The following is a 26,023-nucleotide window of genomic DNA, read 5'->3' as shown; positions in this document are numbered from 1 at the left end:
TCCAGTTTCTAAGTTTCTACTGGGTATACTCAGTTATCACAATATTATTAATCAACAAATCTGTTAACTATGACTGATCTGAAATAACTATACAAAAAAAGATTCCAAAGTTGCTACTGTTTTGCCTTGTTGCTGCAATTTTGCCGTTACAGAACGGAAAGTAATGGCAAACTTGCCGACTGGTAACTGTCAAACTAGAATTAGTTCATTTGAGATTTTTACTGTCATCTGTCGAAAAATTCACCGCCATAGTGCATTTAAACTACTCACGTAGCAATATAACCTCAAAAATTTCTGAGTCAAGTTTTGTACAAAAATTTAAAAGATGATGTATCAAACATACTAAAATTTGTGATAATTTAAACTACAACATAAATCAAGCTCGAATAGAATGGCAGAAACAACGTTGGTAGTCAAAGCAAAACCGCAGAGAAAAGTTTTCAAAGCCACCAGAGTGACTAGAGTACCAGAAAGCCTGCTAAAGGACCCCAAACTGCAAGCTGCTGTCTCGTTTCTTCCGCAAAACTATAATTTTGAGTTGCCAAAAACCATATGGAGAATCAAAGAGCTGAAAGCCACAGTTGTGGCTTTGCAAATGCCTGAAGGACTGCTACTGTTTGCCACCACAATTGCCGACATAATTAAAGACTTTACTGGAGCTGATACTGTTATAATGGGGGACGTGACTTATGGAGCTTGCTGTATTGATGACTTAACTGCCAAAGCTTTGGGTGTGGAACTTTTAGTGCATTATGGTCATAGCTGTTTAGTGCCAATAGATCAAACTAGCGGCATAAAAGTGCTTTACATATTTGTGGACATTAAGATAGACCCCCTACACTTTATAGAAACTATTAAGATGAACTTTAAACCTCATGTAAAAATGGGTTTGGTGAGCACCATACAGTTTGTGACTACTTTACAGGCTGTTGCAAAAATTCTAGAAGAAAGTGAATACAAAAATGTTTCAATACCTCAATTCAAACCACTTTCTCCTGGAGAGATTTTAGGGTGTACTGCTCCTGTTTTGAAATGTTGTGATGTAGTAATTTACTTAGGAGATGGACAGTTCCATTTAGAGGCTGCTATGATTGCCAATCCCAAAGTAAAAGCCTACAAATATGATCCTTACAGCAAAAAGTTTACTTTTGAAAGCTATGACCATGTCCAAATGGAGTTAATCCGGAAAAGCAACATAGATAAAGCAAAGTTAGCTGGAACATTTGGGGTGGTAATGGGAACTTTGGGGCGGCAAGGCAGCCCTAAAGTAGTAGAGCACTTAAGAAAGCGCATAACTGAATCAGGAAAAGATGCTGTGGTAATATTGTTATCTGAGATATTTCCTAAAAAAATTGATTTATTTCCTAAGTTGGATGCTTTTGTTCAAATTGCTTGCCCCAGGCTGTCTATAGATTGGGGATTGGCTTTTGCCAAGCCTTTTTTGACTCCCTATGAATTGGCTGTGACTATAGGGGATGCACAATGGCACAAGGAGGGCAAAAGCTACCCTATGGACTTTTATGCCAATGCTAGTTTGGGACCATGGACACCCAACCATAAACCTGAAGAGATGAGTGTAAATACTTGCTGTGGAAAGTGTATTTAAATTAGCACAGAAATCTGATTGATATAATTAATAACATTATTTTAATCTCATAATTTATTTGTGGTTTAGGTTTTTAAGTAATTTGTTGATATTTTTTTATATTTATTCCATACAAACTACAAACTGATTGTATTTGATTATGCTTGAATAAATAATTTGACAATTACACATATTTTTGGATTGTTCTCTTAGATTTGCTAACATTATTCCATACTTTTTAAATTTATGAGCAAGGCAAGCCTGTAATCTTTTGAATGCAAGAAATTTCAAAATTTTAGAAAAAATATTGTATTTAAACACTTGAATCAAATTATTCACTTATTAGAAAAATAACTTAACTTGTAGTTCAATTAAGTTACATTATACTACTGTAATAATACAAGATAAATGGTAAAAGGTAAAATCTTTAATTTGACTTTGTCCTAAAACAAACAATGACTAAATTAACATACACATATATAATAAATCTTAGAAAAAATACAATCACAGCACTTACAATTACCCACTTGCTCAAACTGGACAAGAAAACATAGCAATAGCTGGATCTTCAGTGTCATAAGTCACCAAAACATCTCTAAACTTGTCCAACAATTGTGTCAGTTGACTCCTCCTCAAATTTTCCAGATACATTATCTCCTCAATATGATGGTTTCCTTCAAAGTAGCCTTTTCTACAAAGTCGCGCAAACAGTTTCAAATCCTCTGGTGTATTAGTAGCTGGGACTTTAAAGATCTGACTTCTTTCCTCATCAGGAAAATCCAATAACAATTCCTCCTGATAGTCCTGTTTATCGTCGTCAGTTGATGCAAAGCTCACATTCTCTAAGTTCAGTTGTTTAATAAAGTCTAGTGCTTCAGACACTGTGGAAGCCCCACTTTCAGACTCTGTTCTTGTTGGTTCTGGGAAAGATGTTGACAAAACTGAACTGGTACGCGGAGATGGGGTTTTACCATACTTTTTTCCAGTTCTACCTACAACGCCACTTTCAGTGGGCATATATTGTATGTAGGTGTGCAGTTGTATTAGAAGATGTTGTTGAAGCATCCAGATTATGTTTTTTACTAAAGATGACTGTGGTGTAGGTTTAGACAATGGATCTAATTTAGAGAGCAATGAAGTTGGTTCAGAAAATTGATGAAGTGAAGGTATCAACTGCATTCCAGGGAAGGCTTTACTGAATTTGTCAATTAAAGGTGAATCTTGATCAACAGGAGCATTAGGAGAAATTACATATCTGTTGGTGGCACATACCGGAAAAATTACTGTAGCCTTTGCCCAGTAAATCAGATGAGCTGTAAGCTCAAATACATGTGAGAGTGTTAAATCTGAATCAGAAGCTAAAGTCTGCAGGTTTTTCATTGGAGAGTATTGTTTAAGCATTTTTACTAAAGATGGAGAACTATCCAAACATGTAAAGTTAATTAGGTGTTCTACAGGATACAGTAGCAAAAGACTGTGGTATGGTCTTATAGCTTTCAAGCATCTGTCAATATCTTCAGGCTCTACAACTTGACCTCTTAAATGCCATTGGTGGGCTTTCTGTGGCAGACAAAAACTCAGTGTCATCCACCTATTAAAAGTCACATTCACTAGTCCAGTTGTACACAAATCTTCATACAACTTCTTAATGTTTTTGGCTAAAGAAGACTTGTCCAATATTACATTGAAAGCTGATCCATTGTTTGTAGTACATTCATCATGGGCTGTCATCATCATCTGTGTCTGCTCAGAAACAAATCCACATCGTCTTTCTTCATGTCTCAAGATAACTCCAATCCTCTGGCTCAAGTCATTGTAACATCCTACAACTGAATGGCTGGCCATGGCTGAGAGAGCAAAAACCACATTAATAAGCATGATTCCTGAATCATCTCTTTCAGACTGTCTAGTTTTCAGCTGCAGTAATGTGGGATGACTCACAAAACGTACGTCGTTGACTTTTAGCTCAATTTTCTTGTTGGACAAGTCGGTTTTTACAGCAAACAATGACGAGAGCACTTTGTCACTGAATCCTGTAAGAACTCCTTTAGAAATGTTTGAAGTGCAAACAACAGGGGTCTGTAAGGCTTCTTCAACGGGCACTACTAAAGCAAATGGGTTTTTTCTTCTTTGGTTGGCTGCTTCTTTATTTTCCTGTACATGGTAAGGATATCTGAATAGAAGACGATCATCTTTGCTGTCCGATTTCACCAAAATTACACTAAGCGGATTTACTTCCATGGTTCCTTATATTCAATTCTCACGTTAACAATTTAAACTACTCAGATTCTCAGATATATTATTTCTTTATCCATTTTTTCTCAGGCTACATGTTGTTTTGTTTCCTTGTTTTGGTACACGATAAGGTTTTTAAGGTTAAGTCGTCCGTTTATCCTTCATTTCTTCTTTGACGTCACAATGACGTAGTTTGACAGTTGGTCAAATTATGGTTTTGCCAAATTTCGTCATCATGACGTCATAAACGCTCCATGTAGCTTGAAAACGAATGCGGCCCTAGTGTTCAAGTTCAATGAATTGTAGTAGGGATGTGGTCATACAAATAATGTGAGACACATTCACCAAATCACCACAAAGTAATGCAGTGGGCCTTCTTTTTGATTTAATTTATAACAAATCTACTTTTATAGTGTGGAAAAACTATTTAAGAGGTTTGATTGTCTAAATAGAAACACTAACTTAACTGTTTTTAATAACAAATTTTAATACATTTTTTCTATATTAAAATAATAAACATTACAAGAGGAAGCACTAAATTATCAATCTGAGTGGTTTTTGCCTCTACAAAAGACCCAACCACAACAGCTACAACAATTTTTAAAACAGCTGCACTACTTAAATAAGACAATAAACCTAAATGATGCAGAAGGAAAAAGAAACCAAACTGACTTAAAATGCATGCTAATGTTCCTTCAAAGGTTTTGGATGAACCTTTCCACTTAACTCTGCCAAATCGCGACCCTATAAAACTGGCTGCTGTATCTCCCACTCCTATAGAGCTCAACCCTGCTAATAATGGCAATATACTAAACTGAGCAGAATCAGTAACATCACAAGGTGAAGGGTGGATCCAAATTGGTATAGACACCCCAACTAGTAAATATATTGGCGTTAAAGCTACTAGACCTGTGTCTTTTTCATCTCTGAACACTTCATAACCATCTTGAAGGTGATTTCCTAAAGGTGGCACTTGTGTAAGTCTTAAAATCTGTTCAACAAAACATTAAAATTTCAAAAATTGTTTAGTTGTACAGTAAATACCTCTAAAAATAGGAACACTCCCAGTATAACTCCACTAGCCAGGTACAGAAATGTACACCTTAAATACAGCCCTGGTACATAAACTAGTACAGCCAGAACATGGAATACTTTTCTGGTTCTAGTTGATGCTCTTTTGGCATAAAAAATTTGGTTGCTCACTGCCAAAGCTGCTACAACAATACAGCAACTCCAGTAAAGAAAAAGTTTTAACTGAAATCATTTATTTATTAGTACTTGGTCTGTTACTAGGTAAAATTTGTCTGAACTTACTAAAGTGATATCTGTAAAAACTTGGGAGAAAATCCAGACTAAAGGGCTTTGTTGTAAAAGCAAGTGCAGTGGAACTATAATAAATCCAACACACACCAAAATGGTTAATAAGTAAAACACTTTCGCAGATTTCAAGTTAAATTTGTACACAATGTAAGCTAGAAGAAGTATTGCAGTTAAACCAACCTGCAAGCTTGAATAAAGATTTTCTTTTGGCAAGAAAGTTACACAAATTACCTGAATAATCAAAGTGGAGTTTTGCATATTACTGTGATAGCGTTTGAGTGCCCCAAAACTGGCCATATTTATCAAACTTTGGTACAGAAACAATGTGAAACCTTGGGCTATTAAACCTGCCTCCCCAAAGGTAAAACTCTCTTTCAAAGTATTCAACAGCCACAAATAGCTAGACACAAACACTGCAGTAGTAATCAAACCACTGACAATACCACTAAACCATTCTAAAGGGAAATCTCAACAGTTATATTTGCAAGTAATGGCATTTACAATACCTGACTTACCATGCATTAGTCCAAAATACCACAGATACACACTGTATAATACAACAAAAGGCATACAAATCCAAGGATTTAACCACGAAATTGGTTTATTTTGAGAGTGTTTCACAACCAAATAGCTGGAAGTAAGAACCAAAGACCCAATCAGTGGACTTAACAGTTTATAGCTGTATGTTAGAACCACTGGGTGTTTAAATAGGCATAGAAATACCGCAGACGGTAGCAGGTAAAACACCCAAAGGCCTTTGCCTGCATTGGGCCTGTGAAACCAGATTTCAGTGATTTCATATAAATAGTAAAAGAAATGATGTTTACCTTGCAGAAAAATGGTGTTTTACAGGGTTTTCACTCATTTTTTTGTATTTGCTGATGTCAGACACTCATACTTAGTTGTTGAGATTTATCTATATTATTAAGATTAAAGTTTGTTATTTGTTTGTTATTATAAACAAAAAAAATTGGGTTAAGATGTTAAGGACAAGAAATGTCAGTCTGATCACGTGACTGTAGGAAGTGCACATTTTGTATTGCTAGTTGCATAAACTTGGATAAGAATTGAATTTATTTTGCAATTTTGCTGTTTGAAAGCTATATTTTTTGTAATTTTAGATTTATCTTGTTTCATTGTTTCACATTCTATTCTAGTTAAAAATTATCTAACAAAAATGTTTTTCCTAACAACAACAAAATGCACAATGTATGCTTTTCATTCATAACCGTAATTAAAAATTTCTAATGTTTGAGGCAACCCGTAATACACATTGAAAAGAAAAAACTAACCTCACTAATCAAAGTGTTGACGTTCCAATTTCCAATGTTCCAAATCTAGTTAATGTAGTGAATAAAACCACAAATAGGAAAACACGATTATTTTTTTTGTTTTTCAAGCGCCACGCATAACCATCTGCTCCGCGTACAATGAAATTCCGGCTTCGCGTTTAACAATTAAACATTGAACCGCCTAAAAATGCTGAAGATCGTGTTACTAGTGGCCCTGTTCCAACACCTTGCTCTTTCAGTACCTCTGTTGGGTACCGATACAGTAAACGAAGATTTCCTGGAAAATCCCCGTTATTACAGTTATGATGAGCTAACTAACACATTTAAGAAACTGGAAACTGAAAATCCTACTATAGCCAAGCTGGTGAGTGTTGGAAAGTCAGTAAAGAATCGAGAACTATGGGCATTGAACATTAACTCAAATGTTAACAATCGAACTTTGTTGACACCTATGTTTAAATATGTGGCCAACATGCATGGGGATGAATCCATTGGAAGACAGTTAGTCATCTATTTAGCATATTACTTGGTTTTAAATTATGGGAAAGATGAGAGAGTTACCAGGTTGGTTAATAACACTGATATTTATTTGATGCCAAGTATGAATCCAGATGGATATGAAAACTCTATGGTAAGTACAGTCTGACTGTTTGGTAATTTTACATTTAAGTAAGTAAAACTATCTTGTGTGTAACATGATAAACTATATTTATTAGAAGTTAGTTAACACCTGTTACACTAATCACTGTGCAAATTTTAGAAACTGCTAACTGCTGTCATATTTGGTTTTTGCTTAGTTTATACATTTTACCCCTGTTTGCAGTTTTTGCACTGTCATAAATTTTTTTGAGTTTAGTGTGATAACACTATAAACTAAGTTTAAGTTAAATGTGGTTCAGACTGTGACAATACAGTTGAAAAAATCACACTTAGCTTAAAGTAGGACAATGCAAATGGGAGTTAGTGGTCCAGACGGCATTTGTTTTGACAGTTCATGGAACCAGCAGAGCAAATTTGACGTCACAGTGACATAATTTGACAGTTGGTTCAGTTATGGTTTTGCTAAGTTACGTCATTGTGGCATCAAATTTGCTCTGCTGGCTCCATCAAAGTCCTGTCAAATCAACTGTGGCAATGATAAGCATGCTAAAAATCTTGTAAAAAACAGAGCCTAATTACACTGGCCGACACAATTTTTGTAACACCAGTCAGACCATTAATTTTACAATGCTTATGCCTTTCTAGTAATAGAAAAAAATCCCATAAAGTCCTAGAACGTCCACTTTTTTCAATAGCTTCATTAAACCTTTTGATGTTGGCCAGTAATAGCCGTGTTTGAGTTGAAGCCCCGCATGAAGGAGCAGAGCAAATATGACGAACCCCCATTTGCACAGTCATACTTTAAGCCAAGATTAAGTTAAGGGTGGTTCACACTGTGACAATACAGGTGAAAAAATGACAGCCTGAATCAAACTTAACTTAGGCGCGGCTTAAAATACGACGGTAGGCGTGTTCGGCAGAGTCGGCACAACGCGTTCATCTAGAATTACAAAGTCGTAACTGCCAAAATGAAACTGTAAAAAAGAATTGCTTTTTTGGGATTAACACAACGGATATTACTTATTTACCAAGAGGAAATATTCGTAAATTCATATGTAGTTACTGTTTTTTTTTTAAATATTTTTAGTATTATATACAAAAGAGCGTTCTTCCAAAAGGAGTTTATATGCATATACGACTTTGTAATTCTAGATGAACAAACGGTAGAAAAGATAAAAAAAAAGATAGGTAGAAAAAGAGTTTTTCCCTTGTATTGGTATCTATTAATCTAAAATCACTGATGGTCGGCCGGAGAGGAGTGCATTTCAACCTGGATCTCAAAATGTTAAGTATGAGCCTCTTGTAGATCCAAAAAATGTTCTTTTGCCTCCTCTTCATATAAAACTCGGACTGATAAAAAACTTTGTGAAGGCTATGAATAAAGATGGTAAAGGATTTAAGTACCTGAGACAAGTGTTTCCTCAGTTAAGTGACGCCAAATTAAAAGAAGGTATTTTTATTGGACCGCAAACTAGAAAATTGATGGGAGATGTTCATTTCACGGAAAATCTCACCTTAGAAGAATTGAGAGCGTGGAACTCATTTGTAAGAGTGGTGAAGGGATTTTTAGGTAACAATAAGGATCAAAATTATGAACAAATAGTTGAGGAACTTTTGGAATCTTACAATTTGCTTGGTTGTCGAATGTCTTTAAAAATTCACTTTCTTCATTCCCGTCTATCATTTTTTCCGGAGAATTTGGGCGCTGTTAGCGACGAGCAAGGTGAAAGGTTCCATCAGGACATCAGGACAATGGAAACAAGGTACCAAGGACGATGGGATGAAGCCATGATGGGTGACTATTGCTGGTTTTTGAAGAGAGAAGACGTCACCCCACACAAAAGAAAAAAATAGAACTATTTGGTGTGTTTCAAATATCTTTTTTGAATATTTGTATTGTTATTAGATTTCAACTTATTATTAAGTAGATACAGTCGCTATAGAGATTTAAATTACTTGTAAAATATATTTTGTGATAAATAACATATGCATTATAATACCGTTCTACGCTTGTGGTTTGTTTAACGTAACAAGAAAACCTTACGTGCTACAAGTTTTTTTTTTGCTGTTTTCAATTCATATTGGTCCATTTTACCATTTTATGCTATTCAGCTTTTTGTTACAAAAAAAAATATTTTTTTTGTCGACCAGTGTTATTAAACACTTAACACATTTGAATACAAGGAAAAAGATCAAGAAAGAAATACTTACTATTACTTACTTCAAGGTTGCATGTTGTTGGGTGTTAATAGAAACTTAAGCCTTCACAAAAACCCTACAAAGCATAAATAACTAACATAAATTGTTCCTATTTTATGTTCTGCAAATTAAAAAAAAAACTTTCAAATCCCTTTATTTCTCTGTGCATTCAAAGGAACTGTATATTTCTCAGTATTTTCAAAAAGAGCAACTTTCACTAAATAACATTTACAGGAAGGTCGTTGTGAATCTAAGAATGGTTATGTTGGGAGGGAAAACGAAAATGGTATAGACCTTAACAGGGATTTTCCAGATCAATTTGCTGCTCGTAGGGCAGGTTTGTGCCTTGTAAAGTCCAAAGTAAAATGAATTTTTGTACATTTGTGACTTATAGGTACTGTTATCGCTGGCAGACAGCCTGAGACTGTTGCCATGATGACGTGGATTCTTTCTCGACCTTTTGTGTTATCTGGAAACCTTCATGGCGGCGCTGTGGTCGCTAGTTATCCTTATGATGATTCAAAGTATGTTTCTGTAAACTTTTATAATAAAACGGTAATTGAAACAGTGAACATGGCCAGAGATATCATTAAATTTAGTTGTATTTTGGGTTGTTTATTTCTTACAGCAGAATGCTATAAATTAATAGTTGGTTGGGAGCAATATATGGATTATTTCCACATAAAAAAACCACATTATTTGATTTTTAGGACTAAATGAAATTAGACCATTGTTTCACATAACAAAGTAATATTTTTACACAGTTTCTATGGTATACAAAAATAGCTTTGCTTGATATTGTACATATTTAAAGGTCTATTGTGTTAAAGCTCATATTATTTGATAACGTTTTTTTTTTTAACATTAGTATGAATGTATAAGATTTTACTTACATTACTTAAATAACTTCACAAACTTCTTTGCTTCTATTTTTTACATTATTTACGGCGAGATTCATAAAAAATTGAATACAGAAAGACCAGGATGAATTAAATTGATTACCTATTTTTAAATGGCAACTCTCCCTCAAAAACACGATCTTTCGATGTAACTCTAAAATAAAATGTTATTAGCACTGGGGTTCAATGCTGCAAAGAAAGTAAATCACCAGATAACGAGATCTTTAAAGAACTGGCACTTTTGTACGCGCAAAACAACGAGGTAATGAAAACAGGAAAAGCTTGCACAAATGACAATTTTCCTCAAGGGATTACAAACGGGGCGTTCTGGTACGAAGTCCGAGGTATTCTGCTCTCACTAATCTTGAGTTAAAGTTAAATTAATATATTTTTTTAAGGTGGGATGCAAGACTTTAATTATGTAAAGTCCAATTGTTTTGAGGTTACTTTCGAACTGTCTTGTTGCAAGTTTCCCAATGCCACTGTACTACCACAAGAATGGCGCAATAACAAAGAATCTTTGCTGAGTTTCATTGAGGCCACTCATTGGGGAGTTAAAGGTGATATATCTTTTGTTTTTCTTCGTAATCTTATAGTTTTGGTTGATTTAGGATTGGTAAGTAATGAGCGCGGTGATCCGGTTTTGGACGCAGACATTGTTGTCAAAGGGATTAACCACAACATTACTACATCCAACCGAGGGGAATATTGGAGACTGTTGCTGCCAGGAAAATATGAAATGTTTGCATCTGCCTTCGGGTAAGTAAAATTTATCTTTGCAATAGTAACTGGTTAAAAGAAAAGTTTTAGATATTTACCTTCGGATACCGTAACTGTTGAAGTGCAACGCGGTCAAACAACCATTCAAAATTTCACTTTAAAATTGCAACCTCAACAAGAAGGTAACGATTTTTCAGATAAGAGTGGAATATCTGGTGATCGCTGGTTTTGGGGTGTATAAAAGGCTTTCCAATAAACAAGCGCTTATTGTTCACTAGCAATTTTATTAATGCTTACGTTAGTCATATTGTTTGTTCATCAATAACTTCCATTAATTTTCAGAGGACTAACTAACTGACTTGTGTTCTGTCAGTTTTCGTTAATCACTAAACTAAACCAAAAAAACATATTTAATGAGTTAATTTTATTTTCAGGAAATTCCAATTTAATTAGTCCACATTTCTATTTGGTGTTTCAGTTGTTGGTTTTTCTTTTAAGCTTTAACTTATATTATTGTCCAGTTTGTTAACAAAAAGACAACTATTACTACGAATTTAGTCCAAAGATATTTTAAACCGTCCTTTTTGGTTGTGTATTGGAGAAGAATCTTATTTGAATAGTGTTATTTATTGTTAGGACAACATTGAATCTCATTTTAATGTATTTATATAGGTTGTGGGAAGGGGTTTACACTGGTAAAGGAAAACACTTTAATAAATCGGGGAAAATGTATTAGTCTAGTTTATCCATGTAGAGCTTAAAGCATTTTAAATAGTAATACTAAACTTAAGTACATATGTTTATTCAATGCAGGCATTCCATTTTTTTATTTTCATTGTATGATTAGAAATAAAGTGTTGGCAAATAAACATGTGTATTTTTACACCTTTGCACCACATACTAATCTGCAACACTACTAAAAACACAGCAAGCATTTGACTTAAGGAAGAATAAAACAGCACTATAGCATGCTTTTAAAAAACTCTAAATAAAACAGCAAATTTAGCGTTTGTTGAACACCTCCAGGTAACTACAAAAACGTCATCGTCGCAAACACTTCCATTTATGATGAGTACGGTTTTATGATCCACGATTCCACACTGTTTAAACATCACCACTATGACGAACTAGTTCAGTATCTACTATTCTTCAATCGCACCTATCCGAACATTACACACTTGTATTCGATTGGGAAATCGGTGCAAGGAAGGGATTTATACGTGTTTGTTTTGAGCAATACACCATTGAAGCATGTCCCAGGTAAGGCATAATTTGAAAAGCAAAATTCTATTTTTTCTAATAATTTTATTGTACACTACGATTACTTATTTGATTATATGAAAATGAAAGAGGGTAAGTATCACATTTCTGCTTTTAATGTAGAGTTGAGGTGCAAATTTTTAATTATTTTGTATCTTTTTCTATTCTATTGACACTTTTGTTATTTTTTAACGCCCTGGAGGTTAAAAAGCCAAATCAATTATGTTGACAAAGATGGGACAAAACTTCATAAGTAAAATGTGTCATGTTTGCAATCATTTAACAGATCACAACTTTACGAAAAAAGTACATTAACTTATGATCTTAAATGATATCACATGAGTTTCTTATGCAGTTTTTTCCGACGTATCTCCCTTTATACAGGGTGATTCACAACAACCATATAGAGTAGCTCAAAACAAGTCGAGTTGCTAATACAGGGAGTTCGTTTTAAAAAAATCTTGGTATTTTCTCTTTAACTCTGTTGACTTGTTTCAAAGTCAGTGTGTAGTTTTAAAGGTGATTCTTAAATTTAACCGCAAATTCAAAAAATTGTTTGGTTTGGTGGGTCAAAGTCAGCAGCGCAATTTGACAAAATATCTCATAAACTGTAGGAAAAAAATGTCTCCCTGTATTTCGTTAACCATGAGCCTAAGAAAAACATTTTAAATATCAACCAGACTTGTTTTGAGACTTTTTACATGCCCTTGCTCTGTGTCTATCCAGGTTGTGAATCACACACTGTATAGTATTAACTTTGTATGCGTAGCTTAATCTCATTACAGTGCAAACCACATCAACAATAAAATTGTATTAAATTATTACAAAAGAGTTCAACTTTTAATAATTATACTTTTTCTGTTGTAACACCTGCAATTTGGAATATTTTGACTCCGGAGTATCAGTAAATGTTAATTTAATAACTACTTTTGTGACATTAGGCAAACCGGAGTTCAAATATGTAGCTAACATGCACGGAAACGAAATAGTAGGCAGAGAACTACTGCTTTATTTAATCAAATACATGTGCGAACGATACGGTACTGATGATCGTATCACTAAGTTAATGAATACTACGCGGATTCATTTAATGCCCACCATGAACCCAGATGGTTACGAAGTCTCTGATGAAGGTATTTAAGACGTCTAAAATACAGTTTGTAAACTATAGGTGCTAGAGCTAAGATGTTTCAGGTGATGATTCGAGTTTGAAAGGAAGAAACAATGCGGATAACTTTGATTTGAACAGAAATTTTCCGGATCAATATACGGTCAATTCTGTAGGTTACTAGTTTTGTAAAGAAACTGGTTAACTGAACTTTACCAATTGTAGTACAATAGATTTCTTGAACCTGAAACTCAACTGGTAATGCGTTGGATCAAGTCTGAGCCTTTTGTACTCTCAGCTAATCTTCATAATGGAGCTCTAGTGGCGAATTACCCGTTTGACGACGGTCCTCCTGGATTCCCTAAGAATGTTGCCAACCCTTCTCCAGATGACACGTTATTCAAACATTTAGCTTCAGTTTATGCTAATGTACTTTACCAGTCAGTATTTTGATGTAATTGTTAAAAGCTGGAATTTTAGGCTCACAAAACTATGCACAAAGAAATTCCTTGTCCGCTCTTCCCAAAAGAGCGATTTGAAGGTGGTATCACAAACGGAGCAAAATGGTATTCAGTTAGTGGTGGAATGCAAGATTGGAACTACCTTGTAGCTGGCTGTTTTGAAGTGACATTAGAGATCGGATGTTATAAATATCCATATGCCAAAGAACTACCTAAATATTGGCTTGATAATAAAGAAGCTTTAATTGCATTTATGGAGCAAGTAAGTTGGATACTTTTCACTTAAAGTTTTCGATTAATTATAAATTGAAATTGCAGGTTCATATTGGAGTATATGGATTTGTTTCAAGTACTATAGGGCATCGGATTCCACATGCTGAGATTGTCGTTGAGGGTATTAAACATACAGTAAGTTCAGCTCAGGAGGGAGATTATTGGAGATTGTTGTTACCTGGAAAATACAATATCACTTTTGCTGCACGCGGTTATGAAACCTACACCTCAGAAATTGTGAGTTTAAAGCTTTTTTGGGGTTTTCAAAAATTATTATATACTTTAAGGTTGTACCTGAGTCTGGTAGTTTAGAACTGAATCCGATTTTAATGAAAGACGATCCCGAGCATTGGGCTAGTGCATACGACTTTGCTATTCACCCCAACGTGTACTACCCCGCTTACCACAGCGGATCCGATATTTACTCGCTTTTGAGCGCTTTAGAGAATCAATATCCAGATTCTGCAGAATTTCATGGTGGGGACGATTTGGTTTCCATGGCCATTCACTGGCTGAAAATAAGCCAACATGTAAAGTATTTCACTTAAGTCTCTTTGAAAATATTAATAACACACGTTTGTAGATTGCAACTTCCGACGAGACCAAATTTCATGTAGGAATACTTGGGAATTTATTTGCAACGCAACCAATTGGGCGCGAGATGACCGTGAACTTGGCCAGGCATTTACTAAAAGGCTTGTACTACAAAGATCCTCCAATTACGGACATTTTGTCTAAAACTGCTATTCATATTATTCCTGTGATAGACAATGCATTTGAAAAGGTAGGAAAGTTTTAAGTCTAATATATGTTTTCACTTTTTATTTGGTGGAAAGAATGCGTAGTAAAACCGTTATTTCAAAAAAGGTCTATCATTAATGCAAATGTGCAACAATGAGGAACTGGTGCAGATAATATAATAGCTATTTATGTACCAAGGGCGTTAGAGAAAAACATAATGACCTGAAGGCCGAAACAATACAATGTTTTATGTTTCACCTAATTCAGCAATTATTTACTGTTTCTGGTATTGAAAAGTAAGGTATACCTTTACCGGTATGTTGTTTACTGTTTATTTTACCTGAATGTTGTGACTTTGATAGTCCTGTCCTCTCAGTCAGTGAAAATGGCAAAAGCTGGACGGAATCTTATAATGAGAGTCCGGATTAAAAAGGACTAAAGTCGTGAAAAAAAGCGCTTAATTAGCAAAGTTATTTTCCTCAAAAAAGCATAAAAGTCAGTAAAAAAGCAGAAAACTCTTTCAGAGATGCAAATTTTTTAAAGCTTTTAAACTGCTTTAGAAGCATACAAAAGATTTTAGACTCTTTTCAACTACTTAAAGAGCATTTGGAAGGTTTTTGGACAGTTTAAAGAGAATATTGAAGGTTCTGGAATGCTTTAGAGGCATTTGGAAATTCTTAGACGGTTCTACAATTTTTTTGAAGCGTTTAGACGGTTGAATATCTTTTAGGAGCATCTGGACTAGTTGAAGAGCATTCTAGATTGTTTTGAAAGGCAATTTGGACTGTTTTAGAAGCAATTTGGTGTTTCTGCAGTGTTTTGAAATCTTTTTAGACTACTTTAGGAGCATTTAAGGTTCTGGACTGCTTTTAAGGCATTTGATACCTTGTAAACGGTTCTAAAAACTTTCAGAAGCTTTCAAACTGTTTTAAAAGCATACAGAAGCTTTTAGACTGCTTTGAATTTTTTTAAAAGCTTCTAGACTAGTTGAAGATCATTTGGAAGACTTTCTACTGCTTGAGAAGTATTTTGGAGTTTCTGTAGTGTTTTTTTTGTAATTCTAACCGTTTTCGCGATATTTTCCAAAAACCACTTTGCTGCGCTTTTTACCGAAAATTAGTTCAAAACTTTAACACCCTGTAGCTTGGGAAAGAATCGTCTTGAACTGCTCTTTTCAGTGGTGTAGAGCAAAAAATTGTGTACAGAGTGAGCAAATGATCCACTAACAATTTTGTGCACACCCTGTATACAGGCAACTGTATTGAAGTTCAAACGTTACGTAGTTTGGTTTAGTGGTCCATTAGGAACAATTTTGCACTCTTGTAGTTTTTATGTAAATCTTCGAAATATTTATTAAAAACCACTTTAATTCAGGCGACGGTCAGTATATAGTAGGCCAGGAAAAACCTTCATTTTGACAAAATTTCGGTGCATTTTCCCAAAAAATCGCGAATAACTTGATTATTTGAAACATACCGTATAGACACATTAAATGTTAGCGCGTTATGATAACGCCCGCCTATAATGCCCTCAGGTTGTTATTAACACTATAATCTACACCGTTTCCAAGGTATTATGCATTCATAACGTATAGGTGCAACATAAACAAATTATAATGTCAAACTTCTAATGTTTTAATGTATAAAATTGGTCTATAGTGGTCTATATTTTGCGCCGAAATTACTTTTATCGCTTTTACCAGATTTTAATGATACATTTTGATACGCAAACAGAAGAGATTGGTTTTTTGCTCTTAAATTGTAGAACTGGTGTATTTTTTAGATATGGGGAGACTATAATAAGCAGTCAGACGTTCAAACAAAACCGGATAAGTACTTGTGCAACAATATTACTGCTGATTTTAAGCAAGTTGGTGAACAGATCTTAGACTTAAACAATCGACATACCAGCAACAAAGACACTGTGGTCAATACCAACGCTTTTAAACACATGCTTTTAGACGAAAAGTTTGATTTACTGATCAATATTGAAGGAGGCCGAACGGGAGTTTTGTAATAACATCACTTTTGGTTTTATTTGGAAAATAATGATTTGTGTGATTTATAGGTATCCGTACACAGCCACACCAGTTAACAAGTATGAGTTACTAGCCCAAACCTACAACGCTGCTTTTAAAATTCCACAAATTTGTCCTGAAAGGACTAGCGGAACGGACGCTATTACCACTGATTTTCTATTTAAAGAGTACTACACTCCAATGTTGACGCTGAAAGTGAGTTGCTGCGATTATCCGGCAGTGGAAAATTTGCCTTATATTTGGAGAGACATTTTAGCACCTCTAATGAGCATTTTAAATGCTACAAGAACCGGTATGTTTAGTTTTCAAATTGTCGACTTATGTGGTTATTTGGAAATTAAATCGCAGGGTTACAAGGCACAGTTAGAAACTATAAAAACATCCCACTACTGAATGCTACGGTGCAGGTTCTAGAAACAGGAGAAACTTTTGAAGTCACCAAAAACTTAGCTCATTTCAAATCAATGGTGCCAGCAGGCCAATACACCTTAAACGTGTCCTGCCACGGATACGAATCAAAATTAGTTAAAGTGCATGTGTGGGAGCTACAAATTGCTGAAGTTAAAATTTTGTTGGCGGGTAGTTCACCTGGTGAAAGCCATACAGTGAAAAAAGTCCTCGTGGATGATGCTACTGTCGATGACAAAGTTGTCTTTACTGATAGTTCATTACACGAACCCTTTAATGGGGATGTTAGTTCAGGAATCAAGGGTATTCTACTACTACAGTTTTTACAGTCTTTTCAGTACTGTTGATTGTAGGTTACGTGCACGATGAGCTAAACCATCCAGTTCCAAATGCCAAGCTCTACGTCAAAGAGGCGAACCTGACATTACACTCGGACAATAACGGAAAATTCGGGATTCCTTTGCAAGTGGGCACTTATACTGTAATAGTAGATGCTCCCAGATATTTTAAAGACGTGAAATTGGTGATGGTCAATGACGCAAATGTTCCCAAAGTTACTGTGTTTACACTGAGGAGAAACAATACTTTTTGGGGCGTGCCCCGTTTGGCTTTTGTTACTTTAACTGGTAAAAATTCCAGTTTTTGTAACTGTATGTGGTAATAAATATTATTTTTTTTTAAGGGTTTATTTTGGCCGGTTTACTGGGGATGGGAATTTTTTGCTATGTGGTTTGTAAAGGGAGGAGGTACGACTACGGCTTATTGCCTCAGTTTGGAGTTGAGGACGAATTTAAAGACGATGACGGTGATGAAAATAAAGAAAAAGAGATATTTTCCAGACCACGAAACCGTAAGTACTTTTTTTCGCTTTGAAGAGATTATCTTAGGTGTTGATGTGGTACTTTACCTTAATGTCCTATTTTTGTATGAGTTCTACGTACTGTCTTAAAAATAAGGATTTTTTTTTCAAGAAAATAAAGAAAATTTATTTATTTAATTTATAGAAAAGGTACATTTTTGTAGGGATGTCAAGTGTTTACCATTATAGTTAGTTTTAGTAGGATTGTATGTAGTTATTAAGAAAATTAACAGTATTACTTGATGAACTTCAAAGGAGGTGAAAAAGGTGGTACGTGGAGGTAGAAGGTGGGAAAAAAGGTTTTTTTTGTTTTTGGTTGTTGATTGTCAAGAGAGACTTTTAATGAGAGCTGGAAAGTCAGTTTTCTAAAAAATTCGAGCAAAAATCAGACTATTGGACATCAGGGGATCTTAGAAAGCTGTTTCCTTCCGGAACGGAAGTTACTGAGTGTAATACCGAATGCTACCAGCAATTGTACCGTCTAGTCCACGTTATGACATGGAACAGATTGTGATAGAGGACCTATTCCAGAAGTGGTTAAATCGATAACCGACGAGGCCTCCCGGCTGTTACCGAGATACAGCCTTTGCAGTTAAAAATCCACCTCAACGGAAAAGAAGAAGATTGGCCTGACGGTTTATTTTGGACAATTTGGACTCTTTGACGAAGAGTATTAGTTGTAAGTAGTTTGTAATTTTTTGTATTAAAGACATTTGTAGTTTCAATGATATATTTAGAAGCAGGATTTTTAGGTAGAAAGTAAGTGAGATAGGTTTAAGTTATTTACCTTAAAAATAACTTGGCATCCCTATAATAGAATTTTTATTCAAGCTTATTTATTTAAATTTTCTTTATTTACTAGAATATTAGAATGAATGGTCAGGGTGAATCTGATGCCAGTTATGACGATATTATCATGCAACTAGGAGGTGAGGGAGATTTGAGTAAATCTCATCTTCAGGATGATAATAATCATGACATTACTTAATTATTTACCATTTCTGCGACTGCTGGAGTTTTAGGATTTTTTGTATGTTTAGAAAAACCTATTTTAAGACCGTACTACGACGAAGACGATGAGGAAGAAAACGATTTTGCGGACGTGGAAGGCAGCTATTTACTATCCAGTTCGGAAGAAGATAGTGATGATATTAAACTTCTGAATTTAAGGAAGTAATTATTAGTTTTTACGTGACCAAGACTAATTTGGTTTATTCAATTAGAGATTTATACAATCTTTGTTTGTGCAGTACTTGCGGTTACCATCAAAACAGGTATGGCTACTTGATTGCAATCGAATTTTTGTAAACTTACCACCGAATTGCCAAATTGATCTTTAAGAATTAATAAATAAAGTTAAGCTTATGGGTTCACTGTTTTCTGATTGATGATTATTGTTTGTCAAACGAGAGATTTTACCGGTTTATTGTAAGTTGTTGTCACATTATAATAACGGTTTTATATCCAAATTATATTACAAAATAATAGTCTATTTTTTATATAAAGTATATGTTTATACAGGGTCCAGTTTTAAATGTCAATAATTCACCAATCGATAGCCCCTCAAAAATTATATGCCTTATGTCATTTTCCTAAGGAAGACACAGACCTCCAGTTCAAGAGTAATATCGTATAATTTAATGCCAAAATTGTTTAATTCCATCAATAAAGAGTCTGAAACTTAATTTTTACTATAAAAAATAGTTTAAAATTCGATTTTTCAGCCTTAAAGCACAGTGAAGCGACTAGAACACAATTTAATACTAACAAAGCGTAAAATGGCATGTTTAAGCCTATAGAAAGTTTGCTATGTCAAAAAATTGGTGAAGATAACCCTAAAACTCGATTTTCCAAGCTAAAAGCAGTTTTAAAGCCCTAAAAATAGCCCAGAGTTCTAAGAAAATGAAAATCAAAGTAAAAAAACTTGAAAAGTTAGTCTTCAAGTCAATTTTCATGAATAATGTCAATATCCTGTATTTAAGACTATTTTCAAGACTAAAATATTGAAATGTATTTTCAAATTATGAAAACTTACTTCAAATTACTTTACTATATATTACTACTATTATTTATAATATATTACTTACTTCAATTCAAATTTTGATCACTTTTCATTGGTACCCAATCAGTTTTTGGGGTCCAAGTCAATTTTCAAGGTTGAAATGTGTGAATTTTTACTCAAAAATTTTAGATAAAGTAGTTTTTCATGGCGGAAATTCAATTTTCACTACTAAAGTTTTTCAACTTATCTGAATACTATAACGACTGACTACAAAGACAGTTTTTAAGCTTCTCAAGTCTTTCAATTTGTCTGAAAACTGGTTACAAAGACAATTTTTAAGCCTTTCTAGTCAATTTTTACCGTTTAAAAGTAAATTTACTGGTTAATAAGTCAATTTTCAAAACTAAAGTCTTTCAATTTGTCTGGAAACTATGAAAGCATTTTTCAGGAAAATTACATAATGTATGTTAACTTATTTTTTGATGGGCTATCGAATGGTGAATTATTGACATTTAAAACTGGACCACCCTGTATATAAAATCTCAAATCTAAGGTATGCAATAATGTGTTTTTCGTATTGTGATAATAGTAGTAATAGTATTTGCGCGTTAAATAATTTACAATTTTAATTAAATATTCTTCATTTTGTTCGTTTCTTATTATGTCATTTTAAGGTAGATCCTAGAATAAAACTAGTATAAATAAGAGATCCCCATGCGTAGTGCACCTTGAACACTGTGTATACATACAAAAATAAAATACTGGTAACAATGAGGGGAAAAGGAACGTCCTACGAGAAAAAAACTGGCTTATGTTGATAAAAAGTTGTAAAAAAGATTAAATACATTCCTACACACGATTATACGAATTTTCCTTTCTACTGTTATTGGTGGTTCTGATAAGAACCGATTTTTCTAGTTAAAAACTGTAGAGGTAGGTATTTCTTAATAGTAGTAGTAGTAATTACAAATTTGGAATTATTTTCTGCGCCCTTGCAATTGCTTTTTCGCACTCGTCGATTGTTTGTTTTATTGCATCTTTATTTTCCACAAAGGCCCTATAAACTTCATCTTTCTTCGTAGGATCTATTCGGGCGAGAGTTTCGTCTAAATCATTGACTGCCTTCCGCAATATATTCAGCTCTTCTTCGAGAGCTTTTCTAATGTTGATCGTTGCCGGATTTATAGGTGGAGGTACCTCCATTATGGCACCTGGAACAGTGTCACTCGAGTCACTTGACCTATCTGCTTCACTCATGGTTACAAACTAACTGTAAACTGAATTTGCAGTTTTAAATTCTGGTAAATTTACTATCAGTTCAACCGTCGTCCGATTAGCCAAACGGAATTGGGCTAGCTTGACCAATTAGAAAACAGTCTTTCCCTTCCCAATTTGTTTAAAGACTAGAAATATAAATATTTACAATAACCGTAAATATTTAGATTGAATACGAATATGTTTTGAACTGTTTTCTATTCAAAAATCAGATAATTCTGAAACTTACATGTAATGTTAATCTGTTATAAACATAATATTCATAAGGAATTAAGAATGATTACTTATTTATCCAAAAATATTCTGTTTATCCAGGTAATTATTGTGGTTTAGTTTAATTTGTAATTAGGTTAGGTTAGGAAGGCTGAATTAGTGAAAGTATGGCGTAGTAAAATTGTATGTACCTATTATTAGAGTGAATACTGCGTATCTTCACATTTTTTTTGTGATTTGAATTGTTCCATATCCATTTTGTTCCATGTTCTATATACAAAACTGTTGCATAATTTGTAAGTAGTTAAATGAAGTCTATTTGCCACCTACTATAACCACCTTCACCATTAACATATGTATAAGGTCGCATGATACAGAATTTTTGATTGGTGTTAAGTGAATTCTGTGTTTTATTGAAGCAGTTAATATGGCCCAAAACCTGAGTGTTTTGAAACTGGTAGTTATTCAGTTAAAATGCATATTTAATGGTAACAATATTTTAATAAGCCTTAGAAATCACTTTCTGTCAATAACAGCCAAACGTGAACTTAAACTCCAGAGTTGGCGGTGATCCAGTCCCTGAAGTGGGAAACCCTGGCGAAAGCAGTGGGATGGCCGGCTTCGCACAAGCTAGATCCAAAGGAAACAACACCGATTTCGATTCCGCTAACAGTCAATGGACCGCCAGAGTCACCGTTGCATCCACCACGTCCACCAGCTCCAGAAGTGCAGATGTGTTGGTCTTGAACGGTGCTGCCGTAGGATTGTTGACAAACGGCGTTGGTGATGACGGGCAATTGAACGATTTGCAATACGGAGGCAATGGCGTTGCTGGAATCGCTAGTCCTTCCTATATTTTTTTAAATTTAAGTTACTGTTGATAACCTGATAATATTTAAAAAAAACTCACCCCATCCAGTAAGAGTGGCGGTAGATCCGGCAAAGTTTCCAGAGTTAGCAGGAGCAAGAGAAATGGCTGAGATTCCTTCGTTTTCAATAGGAATGTCGGCTCTCAAGAGGGCGATGTCGTTGTAGAGGGTAGGACGGTTCCATGCTTCGTGGACAGTACGAGCTTGAGCGTTAACACGGACTTGAAGGGGCTCGTCAACGGTGGAAAGAGCGTTGTGGGCACCGGCAATGATTTGAACAGAAGTAGCACTAGAATCAAATGTATTCTAAATGTCATCACCAGTACTAAAGTTCCACTAGGAAAGGTAGAATAAACCTCATTTAGCTAAAACTCCTAGGTTCTATCCCAAGTCGAAAGTCAGGATTCAGTCAGTGAGATATTTAAAACTCTATGAAACTTTCTGTTTGAAACTTATTGAATATTCAGAACTGGAATCTTTACTATACAACGTAGATTGTTTGTCATATCTTGTTATTGAAAATCCAGTACACAATGAAGGACTGAATTTTTAGAGAAATAAATAAATGAGCTCAAATAACTTACGTGTCAACACAGTGAGCAGCAGTAAGTACCCATTCTGCGCTGATGATGGAACCACCGCAGAAACCTGAGTTGTTGATGATCAAAGCCACTTGGTAGGGGTGTCCGTTACGTTGGGCAACTTCACCACCAACAACCCTTTCTCCAGTAAATTCAGGAGCTGGGCCAATAGGTTCCACATAGATGTTGATGGGCTTAATTCTGGCCCAGTCGTAACCCAATTCCTGCACAATAAGAATTTACCGAAACGAACTAATACTGCTTTAGCAAAAACTTACCACGGATTGGTCGATGGGTTGTGCTGCCACAAAGGCAAGGCACAAAGCTAGAACGGCTACAACCTTCATATTTGGTACTCTTTTAATGGACAAAGCTACCAAACTGTATTTCAATGATTTGACGCTGAGTATTTATAGTAAACTGCTGGATGTAGGAATTTGGTATTAGCTTAATCGGTCTGAATACTGACATACCATAACTTATGTTTTAATCCGTTTTGATGGAATTTTTTCAAGTAAGTACCTCCTTGTTCTTATTATCTTAGTACAGACTGGTTGATTTGACAATCCCCAATTTAAGCCCAGCACTGTCATAATTTTTGAGAACTAAGCATGTAAATAATTAATAGTAGACAATTTTATTATTTATAATTTCTGCAACAGACAAATAGTGTACATTTCTATATTGTTGTAAATTAGCGTAAAGACGTGCAGCTTTACACACATTCTTTAGGAGTTTGTTTTAATAATCACAGGATATAGATAATTTATGATGTGATAAAAATAGATGTAACAGTAGTTGGTAATCTGTATATTAACAGGGCATTACCTTTAGGTTTTTAAGACTTTGGGGATTAGTAATATTTTTTTATTGTAGACAAAGGAGCCATCAATTCTAAGAAAGGGTATTTGTATCATCTAGGGAGGTGGTTGACACTAATAAATAATTTTCAAAAATTATAGCTAGATAAGTTTAGTTTAGACTGTGTTATTACCTGATCTGCATTCACATTCAAACCTCAACTTAAGTTGTACTTAAAATCAACTTGGAAGTGTCAGGGAAACAGGCATTAGTAAGTTCTTTCTGTTTTTTGTGGTTTTTGTGAAGGAAAAAAATGTTTTTTGGGAAATATAGAACTACTCTATGTTGGTACGTGTTATTCTACCGAATATTTTTTTTTGTTTTAGGGTTCAAAACCTTAAATAATTTGTGAAATTTACAAACGTTTATTATTTTTTGTTTTGTTTAAATGTTTTATTAGTTTAAGCAGCTTTAACTCAAGCAAAAGTTAAATTTTTGCAAAAAGATTATATTTACGTTAGAAGAAACCTAAAATACAATTTCTTCACTAGCAATTTTAAAACTGTATAAATCCTCTATTACCAAATTTTCTGTTTTATTATGAAAAAATGGAAAATTGTATTGTAGAATGTTACTTTTTGGTTTTTAATCATGTTTGGTGTAAGACACAGTGTCAGTGACGTCATCCTGGAATGTTCTATTTGGGAATACTTAATTTCCTAGAGACTAAACATGTTGGTGAGTAAGAGCAAACGTTTCACTACTGTGATTGAAAGTATTTTATTTTTAAAACAAGTATTTAATTCAATAAATTTTTGTCTTTACACAAAAATTTAATACATTTTAAGTTAACGGTACTAAACACCAGAGTTGGCCTGGATCCAGTCCCTGAAGTGTGAAACTCTTGCGAAAGCCGTTGGTCCTTCGTCCTGACACAAGCTCGATCCAAACGAAACGACTCCCACTTCAACTCCGTCAGCAACCAAGGGACCTCCAGAATCTCCAAAACAACTTCCACGTCCTCCAGCTCCAGAAGTGCAAATATGCTCTTCACGAGCCCACATTCCAAAATGTTCTTGACAAAGGGCGTTCGTAATGATGGGCACTTGTACGGTCATCAACTGGGAGGAAACGGTGTTGCTGGAGTCGCTCGTAAAGCCTATATAAATTTAATTTTTGTACTTAATGATCTGATATGATATATGATGACTTACCCCATCCAGTAATGACACCTGTAATACCGGCAAAAGATCCTGAGTTAGAAGGGGCTAGAGGAATAGCAGCAATTCCTTCATTTTGTATAGGAATATTTGTGGCTCTTAGAAGGGCGACATCGTTGGCAATGAGGGAAGGGGTCCACTGAGCGTGGACTGTGATAGCTTGGGCGGCAATACGCACTTGAAGAGGCTCGTTTACGGTAGTAAAAGGGTTATGGGCACCAGCAACAATTTGCACGGAAGTGGCTCTGTAACAAAGATTGCTTCAACCAGTTCATTCCTAACCAAAAAAAAACCATACGTGTCAACACAGTGAGCTGCAGTTAAGACCCATTGATCACTAATGATTGAACCACCGCAGAAGCCTGTAAGGTTGATGATCAAAGCAACTTGATAGGGAAAACCGTTACGTGGAGCTTCTTCACCACCCACAATCCTTTGCAAAGGAACTCTAGGTGCAGGGCCAATAGGATCCACGTAGATTTTGATGGGTTTAATGTCAGCCCAATTACCACCCAATTCCTACGCAAAAATTTACTGAATTATAGTATAGAATATTTTAGAAATGTTTTACCGTTTGTTCGTCAATGGGCTGGGCTGCCCTTAAGGCAAAGCACAAAATAAAAATTAAAAAATACTTCATTTTTTAAAGCGCAAACCTGGCCAACAAAAGTATTTATTATGACTGAATTGCAGACAGACTTCTAAAAATGTTGATATTATCTTAATTAATTGAGTTTTTGAACAGACCATAATTTATTTATTAATCTCTTCTAATCCAATATTTAAGGTAAGGATATCTCCACATTTTCTTGTCTTGGTATGTATCCTATAATCCCTTTCATTTTTTTTTCGTTTTTGGTCTGAATTTAAGAATAACTTTATTTCACGGTAGATCTTTACCTACTATCTACTATGCGTAGTGAGTCTTAGAATGTGTACAAATATTTAGCCATAATCGAACATATTGTATATTTTGGCATTTATTTTATTTCCAAAAATCACCATATCAAGAAATTATGTATCCAGATTTTAAGTTTTCACATATTATTTGTTTAACGACTAAC

The 26,023-nt window shown here is 34.7% G+C and overlaps 5 protein-coding genes across 6 annotated transcripts; 2 read left to right on the top strand and 3 right to left on the bottom strand.

Moving 5' to 3' along the window:
• Nucleotides 1–250: 250 nt before the first annotated feature.
• On the top strand, nucleotides 251–1,772 carry Dph1 (diphthamide biosynthesis 1). 2 transcript variants are annotated; one of them, XM_081976776.1, is made up of 2 exons: nucleotides 251–1,318; nucleotides 1,370–1,772. In XM_081976776.1, exons 1-2 carry the CDS (start codon nucleotides 392–394, stop codon nucleotides 1,604–1,606), a joined length of 1,164 nt encoding a protein of 387 aa, XP_081832902.1. In that variant the 5' UTR covers nucleotides 251–391; the 3' UTR covers nucleotides 1,607–1,772. The 2 variants fall into 2 exon arrangements, with proteins under 2 accessions (XP_081832902.1, XP_081832901.1); XM_081976775.1 differs by having other exon boundaries at nucleotides 254–1,772.
• Nucleotides 1,773–1,992: 220 nt separating this feature from the next.
• Nprl3 (GATOR complex protein Nprl3) lies at nucleotides 1,993–3,991 on the bottom strand. Its single transcript, XM_081976764.1, has one exon. The coding sequence runs from the start codon at nucleotides 3,824–3,826 to the stop codon at nucleotides 2,117–2,119; it is 1,710 nt and encodes a 569-aa protein (XP_081832890.1). The 5' UTR covers nucleotides 3,827–3,991; the 3' UTR covers nucleotides 1,993–2,116.
• Nucleotides 3,992–4,286: 295 nt separating this feature from the next.
• On the bottom strand, nucleotides 4,287–6,128 carry Dolk (Dolichol kinase). Its single transcript, XM_081976773.1, has 6 exons — nucleotides 5,968–6,128; nucleotides 5,656–5,912; nucleotides 5,372–5,595; nucleotides 5,135–5,320; nucleotides 4,865–5,074; nucleotides 4,287–4,811 (listed from the first exon to the last, which is right to left on the bottom strand). The coding sequence occupies exons 1-6, from the start codon at nucleotides 6,003–6,005 to the stop codon at nucleotides 4,320–4,322; spliced, it is 1,407 nt and encodes a 468-aa protein (XP_081832899.1). The 5' UTR covers nucleotides 6,006–6,128; the 3' UTR covers nucleotides 4,287–4,319.
• A 292-nt stretch (nucleotides 6,129–6,420) lies between these two features.
• svr (Carboxypeptidase D svr) lies at nucleotides 6,421–20,860 on the top strand. Its single transcript, XM_081976761.1, has 21 exons — nucleotides 6,421–7,063; nucleotides 9,466–9,568; nucleotides 9,626–9,755; nucleotides 10,305–10,474; nucleotides 10,529–10,690; nucleotides 10,742–10,889; nucleotides 10,941–11,032; nucleotides 11,877–12,110; nucleotides 13,052–13,243; nucleotides 13,305–13,390; nucleotides 13,444–13,647; nucleotides 13,699–13,941; nucleotides 13,998–14,189; nucleotides 14,240–14,482; nucleotides 14,536–14,736; nucleotides 16,476–16,705; nucleotides 16,761–17,023; nucleotides 17,080–17,442; nucleotides 17,493–17,765; nucleotides 17,822–17,989; nucleotides 19,039–20,860. The coding sequence occupies exons 1-21, from the start codon at nucleotides 6,620–6,622 to the stop codon at nucleotides 19,173–19,175; spliced, it is 4,278 nt and encodes a 1,425-aa protein (XP_081832887.1). The 5' UTR covers nucleotides 6,421–6,619; the 3' UTR covers nucleotides 19,176–20,860.
• A 1,109-nt stretch (nucleotides 20,861–21,969) lies between these two features.
• Nucleotides 21,970–25,657, bottom strand: LOC145725991 (transmembrane protease serine 9-like). The gene is made up of 9 exons (XM_081974916.1): nucleotides 25,531–25,657; nucleotides 25,258–25,478; nucleotides 24,954–25,204; nucleotides 24,598–24,898; nucleotides 23,412–23,416; nucleotides 23,217–23,350; nucleotides 22,942–23,162; nucleotides 22,399–22,646; nucleotides 21,970–22,338 (listed from the first exon to the last, which is right to left on the bottom strand). The coding sequence occupies exons 1-9, from the start codon at nucleotides 25,597–25,599 to the stop codon at nucleotides 22,037–22,039; spliced, it is 1,752 nt and encodes a 583-aa protein (XP_081831042.1). The 5' UTR covers nucleotides 25,600–25,657; the 3' UTR covers nucleotides 21,970–22,036.
• Between the last annotated feature and the right edge of the window lie 366 nt (nucleotides 25,658–26,023).

The sequence above is a fragment of the Ips typographus genome, linkage group LG3 (assembly GCF_016097725.1).
Source record: "Ips typographus isolate SLU linkage group LG3, UJ_Ityp_2.0, whole genome shotgun sequence".
Classification (NCBI taxonomy): Eukaryota; Metazoa; Arthropoda; class Insecta; order Coleoptera; family Curculionidae; genus Ips; species Ips typographus.
This window is presented reverse-complemented; position numbering and strand designations above follow the sequence as displayed.